We start from the raw sequence: 19,381 nt of genomic DNA, 5'->3' as shown, positions 1-19,381 counted from the left end.
CGCATTTATGTCAGTCACCATCCCTTGACCTCCCACTTGGAGTTACTAAGCACATATCAAAAGTCAGCCTCAGAAGTTGGCCTCTTGGGCTAAATTCATCGATCGGGTTTGTTTGGATTCTGAATTATTAGAGATATTTTTACTGTAGCACTTTTTGTGATATGATGTATGTGAGATAAAAAGATAATTAAAAAGATGTTTTAAAAATTGTAATGATGATGTAAGTAGATATATTTTGACAAATAAATCGCGATCCAAACAAACCCGTCATTTTGTAACTATCAAGAGCGGAAGATCCTACTGGAGGCTAAATTCATCATTTTGTTTGCAATCAGAAAAAATTCCCTCCTCCTTATGTGAAACTTTTACTTTATAACAAGTGCAAACTGAAACTGGATATCATCCATTCATCTCGCAACTTGGCTCTTCTAGAACAGTGCTGCGCCCATCTCTTATTTGTTTTCAGTTTGAGAAGGCTTTCCTCTCTTCAGGTATATCGGACTGAAAATTCTCACGTCTCTTTCACATTTATTTCATTCTCCGATGTCAAAAAAGATGATAATGTTTCTGACACTCCTGGAGATGGAGATCCCCTTTGACACTAGAAATTCGAGCTGTCTATTCTGATAGTTTCTAGCGTATACATTTGTCAAATTGAACCGTCACTCGCTTTGAAATGTGTCCAATTTTACTACCACCATTTGCCAATCTTGTCGTCGACGGTTTGTTTTTGGTCGATTATTTTAATTGATTGTATATTATAATTTTAAATAATTAATTTTGAAATATTCTCAATTGCTTTTATCTTTAGATGATACATTTTTCAATAAAAAAAATTTAAAATTTATAATAACCCAAAAAGAAACTTTAATTATTCTATATAATCACCTTCTATAATTAATATCTGTTTGAATTGGTCTTTTTTTCAAAAACAAGTTTTTCAAATATAATGCTATAATAATAATACACAAATAAAAATATCTCATACATATGATATATCAAATATTTTAAAAATTATTTATAATAAAAATTTTTCATATATACTACTATTAAAGTAAATTCTTTTAAAACTACCTCAAAAATAGCTAATCTAAACGGAGCTAAATCTTTACAAAATCTAAGACAAACAAGAGCAAGGCCTGCGCGAGTCGCCGCCACCAATTTATCACAAAATTTCCTTTTTCCTTTGAACCATGAAACGCTTGTAACTAGACGAGCAATTAAATGCTTCGCTTCTCTGAAAAAAAAATATCACGGATCCAATAATGCGCTTATTTGGCTTGGAAGGTCTAATATTCAGACCTTTTACATAGTTCAATTGGACTACGTTTATAGATTATAGTACGCAATATTTTTGTTTCGTTTCTAATTTTGCTTATGCAAGATGCTTTTTGTAACACGTCAAGGGACCAGCGTCCAATGCTCTTCCAAATAATGCAGGTGGCACTTATCTGGTCTACGCCGGTGGCAGCGGCGCCCATTGAACTAATAAAGATGAACCATTTTTATTTCTTTCTTAAACTACTAAGAGCAACAGCAGCGCGCGCCGTGTCGTGGAGATTACACGCATATGATGCGTGTATAATCCATTAGAAAGTGAGATCAATGATCAAATGTAAAATAATTCTAATCATCAACAGTTACATCCAATTTTTGCTTCAATAATAAATTTGTCAGCACACAACACATTTTAGCTTTTCAATGGTTATATCCAACGATTAGATTTTAACCTTCTATATAAACACATAACACTTTTTTTAAAACATATCCCACTAAATTTAATGTAAAAAATTTAATAAAAGTTAGTACTTTATTTTTTAAAAATTACAAAATTAATTTTAAAAATTGCTTTATTTATTTATGAGATATGAGTTATGCATTATTAAAATAAATATTTGATTTAATTGTAGACCCGTGCTATTACACCTTATGGAGTGTAATCCATTGTAAGTGAACGTGTAATAAAAGAGGAGAAAGTGGAATGCTGATGTGGCATGTGGATTACACTTCACAAGGTGTAATAGCATTGTGGATGCTCTAATTGCAACTATTAGTTCACCATCATTTCACAATACATTTTTTTGCATTAATAAATTACAATTTTGTTAAAAATGTTTGCATCCATGATTTTTCACCACGACACCATCTTTAGATTGCTACTTTCTAAGAAAATTTGTAAACATATTTTTCTATTTTACCTGCATCAATTCATTACAAAATATTTTTCTATAAAAACTTCGGAAAATAGTAGCAATCAGATAAGCCTTGTACCTACTCTACTCATCGCCTGTTGTATGGCAGTGGCTCCCATGGATGTTTTAGCGGATACTGTGGTCCGGATTTCACTGGTTGGCAAACTAATAACATGTGAATTCAACACCGGCAAAGTGCAGAAACTTTGATTGCCTCCTCATTAAACCATTGGCTGTCTGAAAATTGATTTGAGCCATGAGGTAATGCTGTGGCTGAATCAGCAATCCTAATCAAATACTGCCCACTTGTTTGAGTATTTCTCCAAACTTCCAAGAGAAAGCAAAAGCAATTAGTCGCTACGTATTACAAATGGAGACACAAAAAGTCAAATGTTGAAAAAACTCACTCTTGCATTTCTTGACTTTTAAATTTGGCCTACCTTCATTATTATTGTTTAGCTCACCTAAAATAAATCCCTTTTCCTGCAAAATTCAATATCTGATAATTGAGCAAATTGATGACAACTGATGATATTGATACATGACCACAAAAAAAAAAACCCCACAACATTGACATACGTGTGATTAATTATTACTTTCGTAATGCTTGTAACAATACGGGATGTCTACACATTTTTTAATTATGTGTTAAGCTAAGCTAATTAACATTGACATCCGATTAGTCAAGATCAACTAATTAAGCTAATGAATAAAGATCTTGTATATTATTCTACTCAATGCGAATAAATTTTGAGACGGGAGCACTTGTTCCTCGTAATCACATCCAAAACCCATGTTCTTTAACGCCAAGCACTTCGAATTTAACTGAGAAAACGGGGACTGTAATTGAATTGACCACTGATTTTTCTTTTTTTCTTTCGTAGATGCATGATTAGTATATATACACGGTGGCAGCCCTGGACTTGTAGTAGCGCAGTCCTTTGATCCATCGTTCCATTGATTAATTGTCTATTTTTTCTTCTTACCTCAATGCATGTTGTCTTCTCCAATGGCGTGCTATGAAAAGGTCCACCCGCGTTTGTTGATCTTTTAGTTAACCATGTCATGCCAAGTCGTCGGGTCCTCATTAGCTGAAATGTCAAGTTGCCAACCCATTAGTCCACCGTCCACACTACAATAACAGCCTCGCTGCTACTTTCTACGCTAACTCTTATAATGCATAGATAGATAGATTTCTAAGCTTCCTCCCTTATCCTCCATTGGCTATATATTCTCTATCCCAAATTCCAAATTATCCTTCCAAACGCTATGTCTAAAACCATAAGACCAATCCCACATACTCTCTAAAACTTTGAGTAGTGCTTTCTAGATCTCTTCTTCCACAATTTTCTTTCACAAGGAAAAAAAAAAAAAAGAGCGCAGGCGGTTGAGTTCTTCTCATTTCTCAAATATCATCCAGCAAGAAGGCAATCTTCTCTCCTTGATCATTTTCCAAGTATTGCATTAGAGAAAAACAAAAAAAAAGGAAAGGAAGAAAGAAAGCCTCCATTTCTTTTTCATAGTGTGTGAACTGCGTGTCATATTGTGCGTCAGAAAAAATGAGGAGCAAAGCAAGACAACAGAACAGATTCTTGAGGATCATCACATATCCAGCCAGGGCTTTAGGAAAAGCAAGGGATTTTTACGTGAGAAGCATTACAAGTTGCAGTGATAATTTCGGCCACGGAACCCTTGTCATGGGCATGCCCTCATCAAACTACTCGGCGAGTTTGCCAAGGAGTTATAGTGCTAATTCATCAGCGTCGACTGATGTTAACGATGATTTAAGAGAGCTGATTAGAGCTGCTTCAACGAGGACTTCATCCGATAATATTGACATCAATTGCTTGTACCTGCAACAACTAATTATGAAGCAGCAAATGTCAAACTCGGTCGCTGGACCAAAAAGTATGCCACTAAGAAGTTGCAGTGTCGGCATGGGAAAGATTGATGAAGAAAACCCTTCTGTTTTTGCATCTGAAGACAGCGCGAATAATATGAAGCCAAAAGACGCGTATCCAAGAAGCAGAAGCCATGCTGTTAATAGGAGGAGTGTTGTCTTCTGATCCTGATCATTTTCCTCTAGGAAAGTGGTACGAATGAGAGCGATGGAAAGTTTCATTCTTCATTCGTTTTGGATTTTGATTCATCTGAAACAATCTCTCTTATTCTCCTTTTGTTTTTCTTTCTCTGTCTCTCCTTTTTTATACTCTGTTTCTTTCAGGCTTGGTTGTTTGTACAGGAAAGGCTTCATCTCTAAATTGCCAAGTTTCTCTCATCCTTAATGGATGAAGATTGTTAATTGTTTTTTCTTTTTAATTTATTTTCTGCTTTAACATGTATGGTCGGTCGAAAAAACAAAGGACATGTATGCAGCAGTTTGGTAGCTGGATTAGTCTCAAAACTCAAAAGTAGTTCGTGCCAATCCTGGTCTGCAGTTCCTGAATTTTTTTTTGCATTTGTGGTACTTTTTAAAAAGTTTGGAAGTGGGTGAGTCATTTATTGCATGGTTATGGATCAGTTTTTGAAGATTTTTCTTTAGGCAAAAGAAAATAACCTTTCATTCATAACAAATATGCATCTACAGCATACAAAGTTGTTAAACCAAACCCTGATAAGGATGGTTTTGATGTGATAAGGCCTGACACATCACTACATCATCTAACAAATGATTAATTTCCACTAAGTCTTACTCTTTTATCAACGGTTTGATTTTTTTTTTTTATTTTAGTCACCTAATCTCACTAATGTTTATCCACTCACACACTTGAGTAGATCCGATGTTTAAAGATATAATAGACATTGTTTAGACAGTCATTTTTCATCAAAAAATTACGTCATTTTATGATCACGTTTCTCTATTATTTTTTTTTCTCGTTACAACAATTTTTCTACAAAAAAATTCAAGAAAATATAATCAAAACAAGGCCTTAAATGATCTAGATTATGTCATACCAAATGGCGCATCACCAAATGGCGCGGCACAATCTCAACTGTTGAATTTATAAAGATTGGATCAGACCCAAGTTTTGGCCATGATTATCTGCCACATATCGAGCTTGTTCCAGTTTTGGCACTCCTCGTTTATTTGCAGCTCAATATTCACATCGAGATTATAGAAGTCATATCTGAATATCATCGTTGTACATCATGACCATGGAAAAATCTATATCTATATAAATTTGAGAAGGTATTTTTAGAAACAAGCCTTCACAATCCTTCCCACTCTCAACTCTATTTTTATAGCATTTTACATTTAATTTATTTCGTAAAAAACATCATGAGCACATTACACCACCACGTTTTTCTCAAACAAGAAGTTAACTCCAACTAAACATTCCCACGTTCCCTCAAACAAGAAGTTAATTCCAACTAACTCTCCTCACACATCTTCCCACTACAATTAAACCTCTTCCAATCCAATTTCATGAGAAGATTGAGTAAGATCTCTTTCCACTTGCTGTTGGTATCCTTATTAGCCCACGCGTGTCAGATGGTCGTCATGCCACTACTAATTCCCATAAAGGTAATTCAATTTATTTTCACTTTATTTTATTTAATTTTTATAGTTTATCAATAAATATAGCACATTGTGCAGGACCGTCACTTTATACTATTCGAGCAAGCAAATTGTATGTCAATTACTATTTGGATTTTGCTCAATACCTACACAGTTGGTAAGTTTTACAAATACCAAAATATTAAATTATTAATAATATTTCATACTCTTGCGAATATATATTTGAAAAATTTGCAGGTTTGAGAATGATAAATGTGCTCAGAAATTAGTGACGTGGTTGCGGTCATGCAGCTTTATAATGTCCCAAGCATTATTGATATCAAATGCTAAAAACATATTGATATTTAAATATGCAGTTATACCTACGGTACAATTCCTCTCAATTAATTAAGTAATGAACAAGTATCTATATGTAGTTTCGAATTAATAATTGTAATCTAAACATTCTTTGGATTGTTTTAGATTAAATATTTTCGGATACTTGCTTATATTCAAAGCATCAACATAGACAATATGTTCCATGAGTTATGCAAAAATTTTGGACAACCATGTCAATCTCATTTTGCAAAAATGGTGTGTATCCATTGTAATGACGTAGTCGACACTATTGTCAGGTAATTATTTTCATATATTTTGAATTTTAATATAATTTTTTACATCATACATCACAATTTCTTTTTAACAGATACAATGTTAATATAGAAGTTAAAGATTTCAGTGGTAACCTATACCTCGCTCTTCAAGACAGACATGCACGATTCATGTTTTGTTGTGATGCTTTTTATCTTAGAGATTTAAAAACAAAGGTATACATTATTTATATGTATATATTTTTATACAATATTATTTACAAACTATCTAAAACAAAAGATAATTTTGAATTATGTATGCTTTTAATTGTCAGGAAAATGGAGGTGCATTGTTCGACCAACACATTAATTCATGCAAAAATCATGCATTCTCATTTATAGTACGAACTCCACAAAAATCAACAGAATTAATTAAATCCCCAATACTGGCATTCGTACTCAGAGTTGATTGGTGTGAAAAATATTCACGCCTTCGTAGAAGATTATCAAATTGAAGGCAAAATGTTTGTAAGTATTTCATTTATTTATCAAATTAAATATTTAATTATATTTAATTGGACCCTTATGTCGCTCAATTTATGATATGAATTTCTATTTTTTTCAGGATCCAACCTTTATCAAAGTGATAGTTTATAAATAATAGAGATGTTTTTATTATATATTGAATTATTTTTACAAAGTTTCATTTTTTAAAATATACTTTCATGTGCCCGTGATTATAACATTTTACTATTTTTAAATTCCCCTATAGATTGTAATTTTTTTCAAAAATGTAATCTACTGTGCGTAGCACGGGTATTTATACTAGTAAAAAATAAAACACGAACAATAATATCTCGTGAAGACTTAAAAAAGAGGCAGATTGATAAATTATTATGCACCAAAACTGAAAATGGATAGAGATGCAAACAAGGTGGGGTACGCATGTAGCATGAAAATGTTGAATGGAATTCCGTAATATTTGCTAAAAAACAAAAAAAAAATGAATACTACAACGGCAAACATTTGAAAGTCATAAACTAATTCAATAATCAAGACGCAAGCGGAGCAGGTCTTTTGTCAACTTCCTGTACGTTGATTTGACATTCAAACCTAAACAATTAATAATGCCTCGTCAATTTTATTTGCTGGAAAATATGCACAGGCGCTTACCCTTGAATATTATGATCAAAGTTGGAGTAATTTTCTTGTCCGCGTTTACTCTATCAAAGTTGGAGCAATTCGCGGCAACCACATTGAAGACTTTTTATTATATACGAAGAAGAAAAGGATAATTTCATTATAATATCAAACACAACAGTACAACACATATATGTAGATCTGAAAATCTCGACTGGTACAATAAATTTAAAAAATAATAAACTTGGTCATAATGTTGAAAACTCATGATAATATATATTTTCTTTTCAATTTAACCCGCCTGTCCTCGTCGATCAATCATTTTTCATGAAACTGTTGAAGCGAGGAATAAAAAAATTCATCCGCCGCGAGTTTGTTTGGACAACTTTGATTTCAAATAAAAAAAATTTTAATTCACAAGTTTCAACCACCTTTTTATCTTCTTAATCACCTTTTTATCTCACATACATCACATCACAAAAAGTGTTACAGGAATTATCTCAAATAAATCATCCAAATAAACTCTTATCCAAACAAACTATTGTCGATCTCAATATTCCACTCTTCGTCCGTCTCATAAATCGTATAATAATGACAAAAACATCTTCTTTGAAATGCTCAACAGACACTAAGCAAAAAGCCTGGCTGCTAATTAGTTGCGTGTAGACATTTCTGGTGATTCCGTTAATGTGAGACGACTTCCAGTTCAAGGTAGTTAAAGAACAATTTTCAGAGAGTTTGGATGCAACTCGCAGCTGAATAATTGTCCAGTACCCATAAAAGAAAGGTTAGCTTCATTTAGGCTCCATGGTTCCCTTAACAGATAAGAAAGATGATGGGGCATGGGGTACGTTGAGATACTGACACTGATTATCATAATGGATTGTTTGTCAAGATAATGCTTGTACAGTTGCACTCAACTTGCCCTCACGGCCTTCCAATCATCTTAATTATTATGGTATATATAGATGCATTTCTAATCTTGTAAAAGCAGCAAAGACCACGAATTTATTCTCTCTTTTTTTTTTTTCCCTAACTTGGAGTTTTTATTTTTTTTTTAAAGATTTGGATGAATTCAACGTCAATCATCACTATAGATCAAAATATGCTTTCGAGACGTTATAAATCTCCTCTTACATTAACAGTGAAATTCGAACATATGATTGTTTACCAGAAAGTAGAGGTGCCAAAATAGGTTATTTGGGCGGGTTTGGGTTGGGTAAAATAGATAATGGGTATAAGTGAGTCAACCTATTTATACCCATTTAATTAGATGGGTATAAATGGGTAAGTCAAAAAATGAATTCGACAACCCATTTATAACCCATTTATTTTAAATTTTTGTAAACTCATTTAAATTCATTTTTGCAAACTAACTTATCAATTTATACTGCTCTTTGTACCAATCATTAGTTTTAAATATTTACTTATAATACTCAATAAGCCTAATTACCAATATTTTTTCCATTTATACTCTATGTCACAAAATTACATATTATTTAATAATTGAATAATAAGAATATAAAATTTTGAACTAAGTACTGTAAAAGTTAATATAAAAACTTAATCCAAAAATTTTGAACCCCTAGCATTTTTTTCATATATAAATTTAAATTTTCATTTTAGAAAGATAAGAAAAGAGGTTAAAACTTATCATAAATTGGTAATGTTGAAAAATGAGCAAGTTAACAAACTAAGAGAAAATAAAGTAATAAGATAAAACTAACAAATAATAATAATAATGAAACAAAAGTAGTTAACATTATGACAAAATGAAAAATCTGAAAAAAAAAATGGATGGAGGAAGAGAATCTAAATGGGTTAATTAGATTTGATGGGTTATCTAATAATACCCATTTAATGGGTTAATTAGATTTGATGGGTTATCATTATATATTAATTTTTTTAAAAATATTAAGCATATCTTCTTTAAAATTTTTAGTATATATATTTATTATTCTGTACCATAATATATAAATATATACAATATCATTTTGATTTGAAATATAATCCCGTGCATAGCACGGGTCAAAACACTAGTATACAAAAATTTGAGATACTCATACCAATTTATTCATGGGCGGATATGGATAAATTTAACTAAGTGGGTTGGTTTGCCACCTATACAAGAAAGTGGTCGTATTTACTAATTCACCCAACTCGTGTTGGCTGCGTAGTGGTCCCTTGGCCTTTGCAGGTTTTTCTTAATTAATTGTGGCATTAAATACTCGGTAGAATAGATGTGACTCACCACAGCTGAGAGACAGAGAGAGGGATGACAGGATAAGGACAAAGAAAGGAGAAGGAGTGGTACAGGAATTACCATTCAAAGGGCTTACACTTACGTAATCTACTACTACACTAGATCAATGACTATATAGACCAATGATTGTATTAAAAAAAAAAAAAAAAAGTTTCGGTCATTCCAACCTCATTGTGTTGAACACGATATACAATACCATAATATAAAAGTTTCTAATAATTTAAATGTCAAAATTACCCAAGGCATAGGTAATGAACATTTTACATTATTATTATTCTGTTGTGTCTTTTTGCACTCTTGACTAGAAAGTTTTAGAACTTCAAAACATGATGCAATCCAACCTGGTTTAAAATTGTATAAAACTCCACCTAAACTAAAGAACGTTGATTAAATTAAAATACACGAGGCAACTCCAAGAACACTAATTTATTCAAGAACTAGTAAATAGTTAATCCTCATGTTATGCTATTCATGAAATTTCTCCATTATTAGTGGTACAATAACTAATTTAGGGGAAAAGTAAGCAATTGAAAATCCATTTTTCATCAAAAAATTTCTACGTTTTTCGTAAATATATTTTTTTCAATCACTTATTTACTTCGCATATATTAAATTGTTACGGTATATTTGTTTTTACAAAAATTTCAGAAAATTGTAATCCAAACAAGAGCAGTAGAATATGCTGGTTTTTTTTTCCTCCGGCAACAAAAGATAATTAGAATTTATAGTAGCATTAGTTTTCAAATCAAATTTGACATTATTGTCTTAAATTTTGAAATTCTCTGTGAGCATAGATGGATGAAGATTTTGGACCCTGGTGCCAAATTGACATCCACGACCATTCTTCTTGCCCGACCACCTGTCTTATCCATTGTAGTGGCCTACAAAAAATGGAATAGGCTTCGAAGAAGAAAATTGAATTTTATAATCTACCATCCAACAAATTATCAAAATTAATTTCTTTCCAAATCTTTCATTTTATAATCAATTTTTGAGCTCAGCAGCAAATACTATAAAAACGCTTTTTCATTCACTTCCCCGATATTCCTCCCAATACGATCTTATCTCTTGGGGAAATTCTTTCAAGATTAAAAAAAAAAAAAAAAAACCCGCGCGAGACTTAAAATCCAAAAGTACCCTTGGAAGTTTCTGGAAACTACGTCTTCCACCCTCCGCTTGCCACAGGCTCCACTAGCTCCACCTCCTTGGTTCCTCTCTGATCATTCATGTCAGAAAGGAAGATAAACAGAAACGAAAGAAATAATGGATTAATTCCCGCTAATTGCAAGAAAAAAAAACCGCAATTAAATAAGCATATAAAAAAATGGTCGAATTTTCGAAACTTAACGCGGCAGATTTCGTAGGCGAAGACGACGAGCTAGACGAAGAACCAGGCGAGGTCATCGAGTCGGCGCCACCTCTTCAAGTCGGCGAGGAGAGAGAAATCAATTCCTTAGGTCTTACAAAGAAGCTCCTAAAACGGGGCATTGGTTGGGAGACCCCTGAATTTGGGGATGAAGTCACTGGTATTACTTATCCAAATTTACCTTTAACGTTCTCGTCAATCGTCATCTTCATTTTCGTGAATTAATTGTTTGTAATTTGCTTAAACTATATATATTTGGGTGATTGTAGTTCATTACGTGGGTAAGCTTGCTGATGGAGCGGAGTTTGTATCAACGAGGGACAGAGACAAACCTTTAATTTTTAATCTTGGACAAGGTAATTTTTGGGTGTTTATGTTGTTTATTGCTTCTAATATTGGATTTGCATTTTTTGCTTTGCAGTTTACTTCCTTAATGAGTTGTAAATAGAAGGGTATAAGCGAGCCTAATGTGGTAGAACAACACAGTGTTTGAGCTTAGTTCGATTGTCTTAACAAGTTTAAGATTGCTTTTCATTTGGTTTGATTATTATTTGAGACGAGCTCATACAAGCTTTTATCGAAACCATAGCTTGAGCCTCGATTAGCTTGAGTGATTTGTGTGGGGAAAAATTGTACTTAACGCTGAATCTTAATGGGCTTGGTTTGATTAATTGACAAACAACCCATATTGAATCAGCTCTACTTGGAACGAGCTTGAGTAGCTTGTTTCACTTTCAGTCCTTGTAAAGTTTTGCTTCTATATATGCTTATTCAGTTTCCTGGTTTTGAAGGTTGTTCTAATGCATTTTTGGGTTAATTAGGCCAAGTGATTTCGGGACTAAATCATGGGATTATCACAATGACGAAAGGAGAAACAGCATTGTTCAGAATGCCTTCAGAGTTGGCATATGGAGTGGAGGGCATGGATGGTGTTCCACCAAATTCTTCTGTTCAGTTTGAAGTAGAACTCATCTCGTGGATCACCGTGGTCGATGTTTGCAAGGATGGAGGAATTATTAAAAAAATAATCGAGAAGGGGGAAATGATGGGACCTCCTGGAGAATTGGATGAAGTTCGAGGTAAAAAATATGTATATTTAGAAATGTTATCTCGTGATAGCAAGCTCATCTTGCAGTCAGTTTCTTTTCTGTCTGCACTGATCTTTGTATCATCCATGAGCTGCCCACTGCATTCTGTTCTCTTTGTGGAGAAATGGTGTAATATGCTAATTTTTCTTGCAGTAAAGTATACTGCAACAATAGATGATGGTGCCATTGTTGCAAAAACTCCTGAAGACGGACTGGAGTTCTATGTTAAAGAGGGTAATTTTAAGACACTTATGGACATTTATTAATAGTTTTTTTCCCACCAAAGCAGCATGTCTTGGAAACATAATATAGTTGCTTCTTTCAGGTCACCTTTGTCCTGCATTACCAAAAGCAGTCAAAACCATGAAGAAGCGGGAGAAAGTAAATTTAGTTGTTCAGCCTCACTGTAGGTCTTCCCCCAATCTTTTCCGTTACTTGACTTTCTTGTTTGTTTGGTGCATTACTTGGCACTATGATTGCAGATTTCCTTTTTTTTTTTTTTTTGAATTCAAGGAATCACTGAGTTGTTTCTTTCTCATATTTTTAGAATGATTAATTTAATGAGTTACTGGCAAAGATAAACTTTATACATCTTATTGGCTAACATATCATCAGTATAGAAAACAAAGAAACTCTCTTGAATTTTTGTGCTTTAAGCACTACTTATCATCATTGAGTTTCTATTATAGCAAGGAAATTTGTGGAAGATCTTCCTTCTGTGGATTAATGAAGAAGTGGTATTGGAATTTGTAATCTGGCTTTTACTTAACATTGTTGTAGATGCCTTCGGAGATGATAAAAAGGATTCCAATACTAGCTTTCGTTCCTTCCCTCAGAGTTCTGTTCTGAGGATTGATTTGGAGTTGGTGTCCTTCAAGCCTGTAGTGGATGTCACTGGTGATTCGAAAGTTCTGAAGAAAATTTTGAAAGAGGGGGAAGGTTTTGTCACTGCAGATGAAGGTGCTTCTGTTACTGGTAAGTGGATTGTCCATGTTGCCTTTGCCCTTTATACAATGAGACAGTTAATGCTATGCAGCAAGAATTAGGTTATTGAGAGCTGAGGCTTAGACATTTGGCTAAATTATGGAACTTAAAAGCTGCACTCATTGTGGAATGCCATTTTGATGTTGAGGTATGAATTAAGCACCTAGAACAGAGGATGGTGGTTCATATTGAGATTTTGGTTGAGCATTGGTTCTAAGAACTATCTAGAGATGACTTTTCTAGAAAGACTAGCAAATTACTGATGCTAAATTATGTAAATGTTCTTATGTCTTGATATAGTAACTGGTGACTAAGATTGATCAGCTGGATACTTACCTGAACTAACTAGTTTGGAAATCACTAAATCATCAAGAAAGTTCTTTTTTGGTACAAAGGGTCAGCTTGCTATTATGTATAATGTATCTCTACACTATGCTTTGAAAGTGGTTTGTCTTCTCTAAAGAGAAAATTGCTTCTGTATCAAAATGCGCTAAGCTTTGAGCTGTGTTAGTGAGAATTGTCAGGGGTACCAAAGTTGGTTGAATGTTTTTCACTTCTCGAATTTGATATGATCCAGTATAAACTCAATCTGTCTCAAATAAATGCCAATCTTCATATCTGCGAACCAATCTAGCCAAAGGATACTATACTGTTTAATTTCTGATTTGACTCTGAACTCATCTCAAGGTGGTTCTTGAAAATTCGCGCTTCATTGCTTTGTTTTATTCCTTGTCAAATATATTGTTTGCTTGACTATCCTTTTGGTGAATGGATGATTTGAGTAGTGATTTTCCATTTTCTTTCTTTTGCTTCATTCCATTCACTCTTTCATCTTATTGTGACTTCAGAATCCTTTATTCTTGAATTTTTTTTACTATGGATAGTAATATTGTTGTGGTGTCTGTTAGGATGACAGTCGTGTCTGATTCTTCCGATTTTTTTGCATACTGTAGTAAATAAGTAAATTATTGCGTTAAGCAGCTAATAATTTTCTTCTATTAGATATCTTAAATTGTTTTATGTATTCCCATAACTATGCAGTTAGGTATACTGCTATGCTGGAGGATGGTACTGTGTTTGACAAAAGAGGTCTTGATGGAACGGATGCAATGGAGTTTGTTACAGATGAGGGTAAGTGGGTTGGTATTATCCCCTCGTTCTTGCACCTTGGTTATGTATTTTATGATTCTGACTAAACATTCATGTGGACCTGGATAGAAGTCATGATGAATATGGGCCACAGATATGTCTTAGATTTTCCTTTTTATCCCAGTAGCTATAGTGTTGGATCAATCACGATGGAAGTGCTTTTGTATTTAAGCCAGATCCTTTAGAGTTTGTATGTTGTTTGATCAAATTCTTTGTTTAGTTTGTATGTTGTTTGATCAAATTCTTTGTTTAGCATCTAAAGTGGCCATAATATGGATAAATTGGTTTTTGGTTCTGAAAGAGTAAATGCAAGCTTTATTAGTCAAGTGTCCTATTCATCAGTAAGAACAAGACAAGACTTCAATGGCCTATTTCTACATTTTCACAGAACAAGTGATTGCTGGGTTAGATCGAGCAGTGATGACAATGAAGAAGGGTGAGCATGGGCTGCTGACAATAAAACCTGAATATGGATTTGGAAATGCTGAAGTGAAGCAGGATCTTGCAATAATTCCTCCAATCTCTACCATACTCTATGAAGTTGAAATATTAGATTTCATAAAGGTAATATTTCACATGGAAGTCAGTGATCTCTGAAGATGTTATCAATTCAGAAGTACATTACTAATTATTGCCATTTTAATGTTGTCTGGTCTTGTTCTGGAAAGGAATTAGGGACTTGCTCTTCTTATTCAGTTTGCCCAAAAAGCCATAGTTTTGCTGTAGCTTTCAGATTAAGTAACAGAGCTTAAACTGATTGCATTTGGTAGTGGTTTTAATGTGACTGATAAGATTTTCATCGTGGTCTAAATTAACATATTACTGGCTTTTTGTTTTCTTGCTTTTCTAGTGTTTAAATGTCCTTTTCTGTCTGCACATCCTGTTAGTTTATTTTTCCTTCTGAACCAGAAATAAACATTTTTATGATCTCATTAAAGCTGTCACTTTGGCATAATTCAGGTAAGCCCACTGTGTGTCTTCATTGCTGAAAGAAGCATGTAATTAAACTTTAAAATGACATCTAAAAGAGGTCCTATCTTATATGCAGCTATTGAATGTGTTCCTGGCCATGGTTCTCTACATCCTAGTAATTGGAATTTTATAGAAGATAAACGCCAATTTTTTCGTTCTTTTTCTTTTCTTCCTAGGCAAGCACCAAATGTTGTGGTCTTAACCAAACATTTGACTCATTATGGTTCACAATTTTTTTTAGTTAATTTTCTTTTATATAGGATAACCATTTATGACTGACACTTGTCAAGATTAATGAGCTTCATGTCATCAAACAACATTTCCTACTTGACTGAAAGTGTTCTGTAAAGTCATCAAATGCCTGATCTCTACTGCCTGGTCCTGTCCTCTCATGTTCTTTTAACTTTTGAAATCCTCCCCTTGGACTTGCTTTGCTAAGTTTGTGTGTGCATTTTTCTTCTTTTTGTAAATAGTGTACAGAATAGTCTGGCCTTATGTACATAGAGTTTCTATCCCCTTATGTGTAAGCTGTTTTGCTCATCTTCAATAAAAGTTGTTTCAATATGCCCAAAAAAAAAGAACTTTTGAAATCCCTGTTATACTTGAAGTACAAAGGCTGAGAAAGAATGTAGGAGGAGAAACAAATATTTTGGGAACTCAGCTGGTAGATCATCATTGGAGTAGCCCTTATCAGACGGGTTTAATGATCTGGCTAGTTTCTTGAAAAATTGAGCAATTGAAAAAACCTTGTTCGTTTGCACCTTACCACCATTCAACAGTATTTAGACCACCCCTTTCCCTCTACGTTTCTTTATTTTTCTAACTGAGGTCTTCCTAAAAAGCATGGTACTGTAGTGGGATAGGATTAGTCTAAGCTGTTGTTATGGTTTTGGTTCCAAATTTAGATGTAGTGACTTTATATTGAAATCCAATTTGCTTTAAGAGCTACACTATTATTTGAGGACCATGCTTATGTTTTGCAGTAGATAGCATTTGACGTGAAATGCATTTCTTAAGTTCATTTTAAATTCTAAATGACATTCTGTTCTGCCTGAAGATTTATGATGAATCTCATATTCATGCATCTTCCTCTTCATTTTTGGAGAACAAAGGAGAAGGCGCCATGGGAAATGAATGATCAGGAGAAGATAGAGGCCTGTAAGAGGAAAAAAGTTGAAGGCAATTTACTCTTTAAAAATGGAAAGTACCGTAGAGCTGGAAAGAAATATGATAAGGTGTCTTGGTGAATGATTTCTCTTTCAGGAATGTGAATGTTACTTGGCCTTTCTCTGTGAAACTTCAAATCACATGCTTTGTTTTTCACTTCCAGGCTTTGGACTTTGTCAGTGGAGATATACCATTTGGTGATGATGATCTAAAGCTGGTCGAGTCATTAAGAGTCTCATGTTGGTTGAATACTGCTGCTTGTTGTCTCAAACTACTTGACTTCCACAGAGCTGTAAATTTATGCTCAAAGGTGAAGTAAATGAGGCAAAAGGCACCTGTTTTCTTTTATGTCATTATTTTCTTTTTCATATCTCCTGCCAAGTTCCTGCGTATGAACAATGAAACAGCATTTTATGGGTGTTAATCAAGATAGGAACAAATAGCTCTAATCCTTTAACTCATCCAGCAGTTAAATTTTGTGGAAACTATGGATGAAATGATTTGGGTATTATGTATGAGTTCTCATGGTTCCTTTTCTTATTGAGAATATGTGCAGATAAATGCATATATCTGCCTTCTACGGTACAGTTATTTTCTTTTCTTTTTTGTGGCAATAGAATGAAACATTAGTTTGTTAAAGGGTGTGCATACAAAATATTAACTATTATTGGTAATTAATTAGGTCCTTGATGTTGAGTCCTCCAATGTGAAAGCTTTATACAGGCGAGCTCAGGCTTATATGGAAACCGCTGATTTACACTTGGCTGAATTGGACATCAAGAAAGCGCTGGAAACTGAACCTCAGAACAGGTATACCTGTTTTTGCCTGTTGGCTAGAAAACCTGTCCATTTTTGGATTGTTACCTTGTGTAACTTAATCTCTGTGTCATCTGTTTTACTAACAAACCTGGTTTGATGAGTTCATCGATTCAAATATTTATTCTGCAATTTTCTGATTAACTTTTACTCCTTTTTCGGTAATACTTTTATTCTCAGGGAAGTGAAGCTGCTACAGAAGAGTTTGAAACAACTGCGAGCTGAGAGCAACAAGAGTGACGCACAAATCTATACAACCATGTTTTCCCGCATGACAAAGGATGGATCTACAGCAACAAAGGTTAGTTCTTGCTGCCTGCCTCTAGTTCAACTTATTACTTGCACAGGATGCAGGTGACTCGTGTTTTAATCCTCTTCAATTTGCTTGAACCTAGACAAGAAAGAGGGAGGAAGAAGTAGATAATTGCAGGACCCAGACAAAGGGGGCTGGTGTGAGAGGGATGAGAATGAAAGGACAAAATGAAAGAAACCTATTCGGAATGAATTTCATTTTACAGGTGTCAAGTTACACCCCCCCCACAGAAAAAAAAAAAGTACACATAAATATAATAGCATAGTGTGATGGCTAAATTGATAGTCATGTTAATCCTAAAAATGCGCAAAAGATAATTATTGTTTGGTTTGAAGGTAAAGAGGCTGAAAACTCGAGAAGTGGAAGGCCTCCAGAAAATAAAAGATTATACAAGCTTAGGGACACTCATTTTTTTGGTTGCAGTTGGCTACAGGCTAAATGTTGTATTTTTCTTGGTTTTCAGCGATTGAAAATTGACAATGTGGAGAACAACAATAAGCCATTGGAGGAGGTCATAGCAATGGAATTGGAAGAGACTGCTGTGAGTTCACAGCCTCCTGAGGAGGGAGTGGCGGTTGATTCTTCTTGAATTGTATGCTCATGCGAACTTTCTTTGTTAAACCACGGAGGACGTACAGCTAGGTGAAGATGAGTAGACTTCTAGGATTGTGAGTTGCCTTTTGCTACATAAATTCTATACCTTTGAGTACCTCTGAACCATGATGTATTGCTGATGAGAAATTCGCCGCATGTTACAGAAACGTCTTCACTGTTTAGAGAACTTGTGCTGGATCTGACGGATATTAACTTCTATTCCTTGTTTACTTCGTGCTTGCAAGTTCATGAGCTCACATTATAGGCCAAAATAGTTTCCTTCCTAAAAATTTCGAAAGGCAGGTGGAAGCAATTTAAGAAAATCAAATCACGCCTGAATGTGTCATGTTATTCAAGCACAATGTACAGAGCAATGTGGCATTTCAGGTGTGGTAATGCACAGGCAGGTTAATTATATAATAGTGAACCCTATGAAGTTATGATGGAGTTGCACTTTGCCTGTGATAATTTTTCAATTTAGGCACTTTGGCCCCGTTTCAAGTTTTTTGATCAAAAACTCTTGATCTATAGTAAATATTCTGTACTCTTGACTCATTTTTCATTCTTCCATTTCTTTTTCTTTTTCGTTGCACATCCATTTTATTTCTACCCGCTTTACTTTTTTTTTTTTCCAATGCATTTTCTCTCCACTAAATTTTCATTTTGTCTCCACGCAACTTATTTCCTTATTTCCTTTATCCATCTCTTAAAAATTTATTGAAAATCAAATTTTAGCAGCATTTAAAAATCATATCTACTTAAGTGTACGAGTCTATCAATTAGTTCAACATATATATATATATATATATATATATATATATATAGCTAATTGGTTTGGAGAAGAGAGTGTAAGTGAAAGGTTTTGGATTCGATCCCTCCTATTTATACTAAAAAAATGTTAAAAAAATGAATTGGAATATTATAAAAATTCTCACGGAGTATTTTGTTTATATGAGTGAGAGCACAAACTTGTAAAAATTGGAGGTAAAGGCAAAGAAAAATTAAAGTAATTCAGCACCTAAACTAAATTGGCCAAGATGAGGGAGTTTTGTGAAGAACAAAAGGAAACAATAATAAAAAAGAAAATATAACAAAGTAAGGAAAGGATTTGATATGTTTTAGAGGTTTCTAATACAAGCATAACCACGAGATGAGAAATATAAAATTCAACTACTAATTCGCTTCAACTCAATATTTTTACATCAAGATCGATAAATGAACTAAATAAGTTTTCGATTTATTGATCAA

The 19,381-nt window shown here is 33.7% G+C and overlaps 2 protein-coding genes and 1 long non-coding RNA gene across 7 annotated transcripts; 2 read left to right on the top strand and 1 right to left on the bottom strand.

Annotated features, from left to right (window-relative positions):
* Window positions 1-2,123: 2,123 nt before the first annotated feature.
* LOC113712948 (uncharacterized) lies at window positions 2,124-3,316 on the bottom strand. The gene is made up of 3 exons (XR_011821920.1): window positions 3,179-3,316; window positions 2,600-2,675; window positions 2,124-2,519 (listed from the first exon to the last, which is right to left on the bottom strand). It is a non-coding gene; the product is annotated as an uncharacterized lncRNA (long non-coding RNA).
* A 435-nt stretch (window positions 3,317-3,751) lies between these two features.
* On the top strand, window positions 3,752-4,258 carry LOC113712947 (uncharacterized). Its single transcript, XM_027236602.2, has one exon. It carries the CDS (start codon window positions 3,752-3,754, stop codon window positions 4,256-4,258), a length of 507 nt encoding a protein of 168 aa, XP_027092403.1.
* A 6,477-nt stretch (window positions 4,259-10,735) lies between these two features.
* Window positions 10,736-18,363, top strand: LOC113712348 (70 kDa peptidyl-prolyl isomerase). 5 transcript variants are annotated; one of them, XR_003453272.2, is made up of 14 exons: window positions 10,737-11,210; window positions 11,320-11,406; window positions 11,872-12,129; window positions 12,292-12,372; window positions 12,464-12,544; window positions 12,919-13,113; window positions 14,164-14,253; window positions 14,660-14,835; window positions 16,356-16,478; window positions 16,574-16,720; window positions 17,093-17,220; window positions 17,407-17,527; window positions 18,003-18,207; window positions 18,298-18,363. XR_003453272.2 is itself a non-coding variant. In XM_027235737.2 (13 exons), the coding sequence occupies exons 1-13, from the start codon at window positions 11,009-11,011 to the stop codon at window positions 18,126-18,128; spliced, it is 1,815 nt and encodes a 604-aa protein (XP_027091538.2). In that variant the 5' UTR covers window positions 10,737-11,008; the 3' UTR covers window positions 18,129-18,363. The 5 variants fall into 5 exon arrangements, 4 of the variants coding, with proteins under 4 accessions (XP_071923419.1, XP_027091538.2, XP_071923420.1 ...); XM_027235737.2 differs by having other exon boundaries at window positions 18,003-18,363; XM_072067318.1 differs by lacking the exon at window positions 16,356-16,478 and having other exon boundaries at window positions 10,736-11,210; window positions 18,003-18,363.
* Window positions 18,364-19,381: the final 1,018 nt, after the last annotated feature.

The sequence above is a fragment of the Coffea arabica genome, chromosome 10e (assembly GCF_036785885.1).
Source record: "Coffea arabica cultivar ET-39 chromosome 10e, Coffea Arabica ET-39 HiFi, whole genome shotgun sequence".
NCBI lineage: Eukaryota > Viridiplantae > Streptophyta > Magnoliopsida > Gentianales > Rubiaceae > Coffea > Coffea arabica.
Note: the sequence above shows the minus strand (reverse complement) of the source record. Positions and strands in the feature narration are given on the sequence as shown.